At 41.9% G+C, this 10,929-nt stretch overlaps 1 protein-coding gene across 1 annotated transcript; it reads right to left on the bottom strand.

The window, feature by feature from the left end:
• Positions 1 to 801: 801 nt before the first annotated feature.
• fbxw2 (F-box and WD repeat domain containing 2) lies at positions 802 to 10,929 on the bottom strand. The gene is made up of 8 exons (XM_034199130.1): positions 10,615 to 10,929; positions 8,354 to 8,646; positions 7,461 to 7,683; positions 6,774 to 6,968; positions 5,828 to 5,961; positions 4,268 to 4,354; positions 3,651 to 3,820; positions 802 to 2,266 (listed from the first exon to the last, which is right to left on the bottom strand). Exons 2-8 carry the CDS (start codon positions 8,618 to 8,620, stop codon positions 1,978 to 1,980), a joined length of 1,365 nt encoding a protein of 454 aa, XP_034055021.1. The 5' UTR covers positions 8,621 to 8,646; positions 10,615 to 10,929; the 3' UTR covers positions 802 to 1,977.

Raw genomic sequence — 10,929 nt, 5'->3', positions numbered from 1 at the left:
CTGCTTTTATTTAACTCTCCTATTGTCTTCGTTTTCCCCCCCCTTACTTTGGTGTCCGCAGTCAAATTTGACCGGTCCTGTTTTAACTGCTATTACATTAACACAAAAACCATAACCAAATTTCATTTAACACCCTTTCAAACTGTAAATATTGTATCAGACTACTGGTATATATGAAGAACTGCAGTGAACAAAGAATAGACACTGAACATGTATTGCGTGTGCCAGGTTTGATCCATGTGGGGGGAGGGGCACATAAGAGCGGGAAATGTGTCAAATTCTGTGTGTGTGTGTGCCAGGTGTGATTCACAAGGGGAGATTGGGCACATAAGAAGGGGGGGGGAACACATCTAGAGTATGTGTGTGTATCTGATCCAGATGGTTACTAATTCCTTTTCTTTATGGCAGTCATTTTTGACCGGGATCACCAAGATGACTAAATCATCCAAAATGCAATGAAAGTGGTCTACTGTGAAGGATATCATAAAGCCTTGATGCAATCGAATGTAAAACAAAAAAGTTATGATGGATGAAAGTAGTAAATCGGTCAGATTTGACCCGAAGACAACAGGAGGGTTTGAACCGTACCCATAAAATAGAAGTGTTAAAGTAAATCCAAAAGGCATAAATTAGTGTAAAAACACCTAAAAACATACATGCCAATTTATTAAACCAGTGTACTTACGGAATCAGAGACTGAACTCCACCCTAACATCGAGCTGTTGCACGTGACAATGCACTGCAGGAATTGTATATAACAGAATATAATGTGGTGCAATGGTCAGAAAACAGAGGAGAATATAATATTGGTGGTGTTTTAATTAGATTTGAAAAACCTAACCCCACGAACAGTCTGTAGGCCTACGTCTGGGTGTTACTGTCTGTGTTCAGGACAAAGTTCTGAGGTTTGGTGGACGGTTCGATCCGCGTCGATCTGCCCGATGCAAAGGAAGACATCAACACACACTCTGGGGAAACCCTGAGGAGTTTCAGTTTAGTAGAAGCAGAAAAAAAAGAATTGTGACATGATGTCGATGCACAGGACGAGGCGTGCTCACAGTTTCTTTTGTCGTGCCAGGAAATCCACTCATCCAAGTCTAAAATCGTCTTTTTGCAGAGAACCAAACGCTCGCCAAGTCCTCAGCTTTAGAAAAATAAACCTGATGCTTTACACAAGTCGATGATTCATAAAAGCAATGTGCGAGTCGTGTCAGGTAGATAACTATAAAATTACAGACATCTCAGACTGTTAGAGAACAGTAAGTGTGAACAAATCAACTTAAAAGATTCACAACGCAGGGTAGGAAGCCTACTTCGTAACATCAAAGGAACTGAAAAAGGCACGTCACATTTCTCAAGCCGACATTGAAACCAGTCCCGTAGAAAAGTGTATTCAGTGGACCTCACAATATTTCACATGGTACACGACAATGTACCACACCACTCGACACACCAATCAGAACACAGCGTCCTCGGGCTCCTCTGGAAGAAAAAAAAACCTGGATGATATTTTACCTTAGGGTCAAAATCTGATGGCAAAGGAAGTGGTCTCCTTTATTTACAGTAACTGTGTTTAAGGCAAGCCTGCTTTTCTTTAAAAGATGTTATCGAACGTGTCTCATCCTGATAAAAAAAATCCTAAATGACTAAACCATGGATTAAAGTCAGCTTCAGATTATTCTCCCCACACAATGCTAACAAATCTGCCAGAAACAGTTACGCTTAAAATATTTTACATTATAATTAAAGTGTGGTTTATTTTGGAATTTAGGTTTTGCTGGTGCCGATTTATCTTTTCAAGTTATTCGTCCAAGTTTAGAAGACCTACAAGGAGCCCATCAGATCCAGTTTCCATGTGTGAGTCTGTGTGTAGAGGAAGAAACAGTTAAAAACGAAATGCTTTGGTCCATGCATGTTGTAGGTTCGTATCACAGAGCACACACTCTGGTCCTAGCAGTCTGTAGATTCAAGTGGCTTCTATCCGTTCTCCTTCCACAGAACTAAGTGAATGCTATGGTCCGGCATGCTGGTGGCGAACACCAGTCCAGAGTCATTGTCCCCGTCCAGGCCGTTGAGCCAGGAGGTGACGCCGGGCAGGAAGCTGGACCCCCGTTTGGACTTCCTGTAGGCGGGGAGCGGCCAGCGGCCCGAGATGGCCTCCGTCCTCAGGTCCATCACGTACAGGAAGTGGTTGTCGAAGAGGAGCGAAAACACCTCGCCGAAACTGAGCAGGGAGAGGTTGGCCGGGTCCTGCGTCTTTATCACCCTGAGGACACGAGATAAGATCATTGTTAGAAAAATATCACTCGTCACCGGCTTGAGCTTCAATATCAGGATCCATGTATTTCTGAACCTCTCCAGAATGGAAGTAGTCGTCACATACAGAGCATCAACTAGTTCCTGAACAGTGTCCTTCACATGCTGATATCCAAGAGAGGGAGTTACACAGTCACAAGATGGAGGAATACCGGTTCTTCTCTGTAATCATCAATCATCTCTGTCATGTACAAAATAGGCCTACTGAGTTTTCTCTCAAAATCTGACTTTTTTCTCATAATCTCAAAATTCTGATTTTTTCTCAAAATTCTGACTTTCTGTCAAAATTATGTATTTTTTCTCAAAATCTCAACATTCTGACTTTTTCAAAATTCTGACTTTCTCAAAATCAATTTTTTTTAACTTTTTCTCTAAATTCAGACTTTCTCTCTAAATTATGTATTTTTTCTCAAAATCTCAAAATTCTGACTTTTTTCTCAAAATATATACAAATAGAAAGCAGTATTCAATGTTTACTTCAGATTAGCTCCACGTCAGAAATGAGCATGCTTGTCATATGTCTCTCTCCATAGAGGCTGAATCATCATGTTAATCACATAGCTATCATATGCCTCAAACAGTCCTGATGCTCTTCTGGGTAATCATACATCCTGTCATGTTCACAGCTACAGTTGGATACCTTTGTTATCACGTGACTCTGATATTGGAAGAGGACATTCACTATTTTCACAACAATAAGATAAGATGGAACTTTATTTATCCCCTTGGGGAAGTTCAGGCGTTTATAACAGCAACAGGGTCAGAGTTAAAAACAGGATACACACAAGGTAAAAATAAACGAAATATATCTCAATCTTTATTCTATGTATTTACCTGCAGCACCCTCCCGCTGTGACAGCTTCCACAGTTCATAACATTTCTAAATAATATGAATGTCGAAATCTGTTCTGCTTTGAGACATATATGATTCAAGTATAATCTATTTCAATATATTGCAATACACACACAATTCGTCGACCAATACATTTTTTTTTCGTTAACTATAGCCATAGTTTCTGCATTATTTGCAACTTAAAACAATTTATCTAATATATCATATTCCAATTACTTGTATATAGACACTGCACTATTTATATTATATTCTATTTTATTGTATTTACTTGCACTATTATCTGTTTTATTGTGTTGCACTGTTGGAGTGACCTCAGATTTTCATTGTCATATCTACACTGTAGCTATGCACACATGACAATAATCTTGAATTGAATCTTCAGGTGCTACAAAGCTAAAGGTACACAGAAGAACGAGCTGTTTTGAGAAGCTACAGAGCAGGTGCTGTCCCTAAATGATCTCAGAGATGTTTCCTATCCTACCTGAGAATCTCGAAGCTGGCGAAGTCCCACTGATAGACCCCGATGTCTGAGCTGCAGACGATGTAGCGCCCGTCGAACTGCAGGCGGGGCTGCAGGCTGATGCTGCGGTCCTCCGACACCGAGAGCGTCTTCAGACACTTACAGTTGATCTCTCTGCCTAAAGGCCACACCTGAGGGACAGGGGTTACCACATCAGATGCACGCTTACCAGTAAAGCAGCTCGCATGATGAACAATAAGACAAGTGAAGGAAAGAAAGGTCTAGAGCAGTGTTTCTCAAACTGTTTCATACCAAGGACCACTTAACCAATAAAAAAAACACCTAACTCCACAAATATCCCAAAATTGCATCGTTTTTCTAGAACAGATTACAAATCGCCTGAAAATGGTACAAACAAGTGGAAACATGTGTGATGAAGGTGTTGCGCTGGGTTATATCATGCAATCCAAAGTGAAACTTTAGCTCGCTCCATTGCAGAGATATTCCCGCGAGAGTGCGGAAAACTTAAATTGATTTATTTATTTCAAATGTGAAATGTTACCAATATACTCGCGGATCACTAGGGGGTCCGCGGACCACACTTTGAGAAGCACTGGTCTAGAAGAAAGGAGCCTTACCTTAATTTCATACTTATCAACACTCAGGAGGATGTAATCCCCAGGGCTGTGCACCACAGACTCCACTTCACTTTTCTGCAGAATCACCTGATGGGGGGGGGGGACAAGATGCATGTTTCTAAAAGGGCATTTATGGACAGCAAATAGTACAGACTTATTACAACATATTTGTTTGTCACAAATCCTTCTAAAAATAGAAATCAACAAAACATGATTATTTCAGTAAAGGTGTGAATAATGTACAAAAATGCTAATTCCCTCTAATATTGCACATTTTGAAGCAATTCCAATATCAGATGATTTATCTATTCTTTCTAAATCTTGAAGCCCTGGAACTATCACATGACTCAGGGTGTTATAACAAGAGGAAGTGGTGGGGGGGGGGACATTGAATGAGTGACCTTTCAGTCAGAGTAAGGCTGGAGCCACACGAGAACGGTCACGGTCGTATCTGCTACAGTTCTCCATCAGATAGACGGTTCGGCCACACGAGGCCGACAGGGAAACGCAGATAACGGCTCCCAAGGTGAGTAGATCTGCAGACGCAACGCTCTGGGGCGCCAAACGGCTCCGTGTCTACGCCCTATACGATCATTTCCTGATAACGATGACGCAATAGCCCCGCCTCTCCCCACCAATCCTTCTCACCCCCGTCATTGCTGATGTGTTTCGCCAACAACAACAACAGTTTTCCGAGTGTTTCCAGCCATGTCCCGGTATCTCGCAGGACAGTGCACCCAGCAGGTGCCTCCAGCAGACCCCCCCGCACGGCAGAGTTTCCGTTAGCCGAAATCTAAAATTCTCCGGTCAAAATGTCGCTTATTGTTTAGGTGTCCTTTGACACGCAGGCAGTCATATCATTAGCTAGAACTAGCTAGATATGATCGATATGGACATAAACGCGAGTGAAGTCTAATCGGACCGGAAAGAGAGATCAGCTGCTGCTGACGGAGAAAAAGAGCCCTGCCTCTCCCCACCTCTGCTGCTAAATCCACCGCGGAGAATAAACAGAAGGGCAACCATGGCAACCATGCTCGGCAGTCTTCTTCGCTGCTTTTGGTGTATTTTGTGGCGGAAGTACAGCGCCACTTACAGGCCTGGCATATGTACTACAGCGTCTCCAGCGGGTCGAGCGGTCTCGTGTGGAAGGACACGTTTCTGGTGCCTATTGCGTTTGGACGGAAGACTTTTTTGATAACGATTTTGGTTCGTTTGCGTTACAGTTCTCGTGTGGCTCCAGCCTAAGAGGTGAGGATCCTGACCTGCTCTTTAAGAGGCGAAACCTCTCTTCCCCTCCCCACTCCCCCCCCCCCCCCCCCCCCCCCCTCCTCCTCTTTATTATATATATTTTTGTTTTGTCCTGTTAGTCTGTACAACACTCTCCTACATTTTGGCTACATGGTCTGTTTTGGTTATACTTGTGGTTTGAATATTTTACGCCTTCAAGTGAAGATCAACTATGTTGTATGGCTTGTCAATTGATGTACAATAGTAGCTTTGAACTGTTCCATCTAACCTATCAATGTACCAAATGTATTTCCTATGTGTCTGGATCCTGACCTTGGTGACCCACTCGGTGTGTCCGGTGAGCGTGTTGAGGCAGGCCCCCGCAGACAGAGCCCACACCTTCACCGTGAAGTCAGCCGAGCCGCTCACCAGCACGTCCAGCTCGTCGTTGTAGTCCACGCTGAACACTGAGCACACACAAGAGTTTATCAAAAGGTCAGAATATCAAATGAGTGTTCTTCCAAGTACAAAAGTGACGTCATACATTCATAAATGTCATTGCTTTCGGTTGATTTGGATTATCCTTTGTGGACATTTTTTATATCAGAATACCTTTATTCGTCATTTACATTGTTACAGCAAGTAAATTAAATTAAGAAGCATGCATAACATATTACACAATTTACAAAATAAACATCCAGTAACAGTTTTGAGATAGCAGCCAGGTGACAGTATTTAAAGGTGGAAGTATATATATATATATTTCAGTTATTTACTATGTATATATATATTGCACATAAGTAGTATTGCACAACAGGGGTGTTATAGTCTAGTCTTTGTTGTTATGTGTGTGTGGGGGTCTACCAGGGGCCGCGGAGGTTATACTGTTATATACTAGAGCTGCGTACGCTGAATGAATTGAGGCAGTAATGATATATTTTGGTCGGCGAAAGTTAGCATTGTGATTCTAGATCTGTGGCAAACACACATTTATGATATACTTAAACATTTGTTCAGCAAGATAATCTCCACTTATTAACACGCTTTGTGATTTTTGAAGTTGTCTCATTTGGTCAAGCAACCGCCATTTTTACGACACAAAGAAGCTTCAGACATGTCGTAGAACAAAAGGTGAACATCTCCTCAGCGTGTTAACCACAGACCTCAGGCTTCATGACTCATTCCTGCACCACTGTTGAAACATGCCGTGTGAATACAGTTCATCACCCGATCACATGAAAAGGCCCAGAACAGATATTATTTGAGCAGTATGTTCTACCTGCTCCTGTGTGGCCCCTGAACTGCTGGATTTTGGCCCCTGTGCTCCACTCCCAGCTGGCGATGGTGTTGTCGAAGGACCCGGTCACCAGCTTCTGTTCATCGAACTTCACCGTGGCGCAGGTGTGCGTCTGGATTCCATAAATGCACTGCCCGGTGCGCACATCCCATAGTTTGGCAGAGAGGTCGTCAGATCCTGAAAACAAGAGCACAGCTGTGATGATGAGACACCTAATGTTTCTGTATTTAACACATTGTAAACAAAATAAAACGTGTAGATGTCCGACAAATTTAAATCTGTCCGGTCATATTGTCCAGTAAAAATAAATACAATAAAATTAGATAAGTGTATTAAAAAAATATATATTTGAAGGTCGCATAAGGGGCGTACAAATGCCGCATTTTGTGCATGATCAAATCCACTGTTCACTAGTTCACCTTTAAGCAGAGCAGAGACAGAACGAAAAGGAAATTTGCTGTGTGAAAAAGTTGTAATATGTCAAAGTGGGGCTATTTAATGAATAATAATAATGTTTTCTCTCGTACATGGTCACATACTTTAGCTTTACAACAGCGATTGCACTGCAAAAATAAGCGGTTAGGATGCACCCTGGTGACCCGAATCAAAAATTCTTCTTACAACTGGCATAGTTAATGCATAATGCATCCAGAGGTCAGAGCAGCGTACCTGTGCAGAGGAGGCCGTCCTTGTAGTAGAGGGCGTAAACTCGAGCGCTGTGCCCGATGAGGGAGGAGGTCTCGAAGGCCTCCTGGTCCTGCAGCTGCACCATGCGGAGCTTAGCTTTCAGGTACACCCCCTTCCAGTGTGGGGCGTCCTGAATGGACTCATCGATCCTCCAGCCCAGCTTCCTGCACACACCCTGCCACACCTCGGTGCACGAGTTGATCAGCTGCAAGGAGCAAACGACACATTAAAGGTCACCTATTATGCAAAATCCTCTTCTTCATGTCTCTTCTATATCAACATGTGTCCCCTCTTCTTCATGTCTCTTCTACATCAACATGTGTCCCCTCTTCTTCATGTCTCTTCTACATCAACATGTGTCCCCTCTGTGGAAAGAGATCCTGAAAGTTTCAAGAACAAAGATTCTCTCTCTTTTCGTCCTGATCCATTTAAAACCTGTCTGAAAATGAGCTGATCAGATTTTGGCCACTTTATGATGTCATAACGATGTTTTGGCTTGAGTAACCATTAGCCAATCAGCAACCAAGGTAACCCCCCCCCCCCCCTTATCACCTGACTCTCCTCCTAGAGCACCATTGAGTTCTTTGTAACCAAATCTCTCTCAGAGGGGCGTGGGGAGGGGCTCCTTATTTTCATCTAAAGTAACAGACAGAGAATCAGCACTTTGGAAACAGGGCTGAAACAGAGGGGATTATGGGTAATGCTGCAATGTCCTGTTTGGTGTTTCGAGAAAAGGATACAAGATTACAAGTCCGACCCGACGTTTGATGGCACTTTTCAATCAACATCCAGTAAATTGAAGTTTCCCGAAGATACAGAGCCTTTACGAGCTTAGACAGGAATTGAACTTGCGTTAATCACACTTCATTATTCACCTTATTCCACTGCTTGCAGACCAGGCAGCAGGTCAGCAGGGTCTCAGTGTCCAGCCAGTGGATCAGGTAGAAGGCCAGCTCCAGGGGAAGCAGGCGCAGGAAGTCTCGCTTCAGCAGGGTCTCCAGTCCATTGGACAGATGACGCAGCTGCACGGCACCACTGAGAGAGATGAGGTGGTCCAGAGACTGGTTTCGCTGCTGGTCGTTCAGAGTAAGGAAAGCGACGGAGACTGACTCCAGCCACCCCTCAAAGGCTGCCTTCTCCATGGGCACATGAGAGCGACCTGCAACACCTACAAGGCAGGGAAACTTTATTTATACAGCACCTTTCAACACAAGGCAATTCACAGTGCTTTAAAACATGAAATAAATCAAAACATATTGTAAAATGGCATTTAAAAACACTCATTTCAAAGCAAAGATAATAAAACATGAATAACAAAGGTACATTAATACAAGTTACAGCAGTGTGAGATACACACATCTGAAATGTTTAGCTCTGACTCAATCATTGCTCACTTTTTAGCAGAAATTGTTTTCTTTCACCTCACTTTCTTTTTAACTTATCCTTTAGTTATTTCAAGTGTTTCACGCTAAGCGAACCGTCCTTTTGGAAATGTTAATCTACAACCCAATATTCCGAAAAGTCAACGGATCCTGGCCGGATTCGTGTAGTATATTAATTTGCTCCCAGACATTCATGTGGCTTGCTAGCTTTGGACCCCATCTGTACCCCCAATACACGTAGGGGACTTTAAATCAGCCCATCATTTATCAGGGTATATGCAGGAATCCTGAAGTCAAAGTAAGACCCTTTCCATACATTTTAAGACCTCATCGCCACTTTGAGTTTTAACCGGTTACCTTGGCAACACACTTCACCTCACATTGACTATATACAGTATTGATTGTCCTTCCTCCTTCTCTTCCAACCATTTGGACGCAGACTTGCATTTCCCCATAACGATGTTGTTTAGCAACCGGCGTAAACGGGCCTCCGCGCGCTATCAAGCAGTGAGCGCGCGATGTCCTGTTCAGATGACGTCAAACCCAACGGGATGCCATCAATAAACTACACAGAATCACACTACACACCTACGCAATGATTACATTCAGGCAGACTGTAGAATACAACCTCTTTGGACCATTTATATACTTATTGAAAACAAGCTACTAAATGTAATACCTTGGGAAATGCCCTTTAATACTTTTTAATAGACTTAATTTTCGCTAAATTGATTTATCAACTTTTAATACTTTTTAAGACCCCGCGGACCCCCTGTCTAAACACAAGATGACACAACTATTACAAGAAGCCATAGAGTAGACATCTGAAAAAGAATGTGTTTAGGATAACTTGGGGGGTAACAATATGATCATGCAAAAAATATGTCTTGACTTTAAAGTCCTGTAATATATGTATGACATTTTTACCAAATTGTAATTTAATAAATCCCGAAAGAGATGAAACAATGTGATGTTTATCTGACAATCTCATTATATAAAATATATAATATAGATGCAATGAGTTACACAATGTATCAACCATTTGAGTGAATGGATATCTTGCCGTTTAAGATGATCATGTAGCATTTTCATCAGTACTGTTAACATTACTGAATGGAAATATCTTCTACTACCTTGAGTGACAACTAAGTATTTTACAGAAAGCATAACCCCCACTTTATGATGTTAAAATGAACATTTTAAAAAGACATACTTGGTGGTCTTGAAAACAACAGAAACTGTGTTCATGCATTAATATGTTACATAATGCCATCAAACCAAAGAGTAGCAGTTTTAACATGTCAATGGAATACGTTGGACTATTTTCACAACTGGTTAAACAAACGGCCATTTATGATAAGTTACATTACATTAGTATGGCTGTATACCTATGAATTTATCCCATTTTTAATGATTTTACAAGCCAAAAATGCACGTTAGCCAGAAGCTGCATCCAAGCAGACAGTGATTTGACGCTTTTGTGTCAAATAATTCAATGGCATAGTAAACTGCTGACAACAATGTGAGGTAACTCTTATGAACAATTGAAGTCCATCTGTTTGTGCATTCAGTCTGAATAAACTACCTGGCTAGTTAGCAACTTTTGTAGCAAACGTTAGCTAAGTAACACAACTAAACATTAAATAGCAAACTGGCTACCACTAGTAACACCCCAAACAAAGCAATGAACAGGATACATGACTGTTAGTAAATTAAGTTACATTTAAAAGTATAAACTCAAAATGTCCACCCACCAGAGAGTTGCAGGGAGTTTCTTTATCGCCCCTTTCCTGGCTTACTGAGTTCACATAGCGAAGTTAGCTGTCGTAAGCTAACGCTAACCTGACAGCAAGCAAGTTGAAAGGATTGTCCAAGTAACCTAGCTTCGTAGCTAACGTTAGCTAACCGCCATTATTAGAGTACTTGATCATTTAGATGTAAAATAGAGCGTTTCTAGCAGAGTAACGTTAGTCTTCTATTCATTGTTTACGTTAGTAGCATTAGCGTAGGGAGATAACGTTAGCAGGTTTCTGACAGCATGAAACCGAAGATAATGGGAACGCTATCTG

Source organism: Gymnodraco acuticeps, unplaced genomic scaffold (assembly GCF_902827175.1).
Source record: "Gymnodraco acuticeps unplaced genomic scaffold, fGymAcu1.1, whole genome shotgun sequence".
Lineage (NCBI taxonomy): Eukaryota > Metazoa > Chordata > Actinopteri > Perciformes > Bathydraconidae > Gymnodraco > Gymnodraco acuticeps.
Note: the sequence above shows the minus strand (reverse complement) of the source record. Positions and strands in the feature narration are given on the sequence as shown.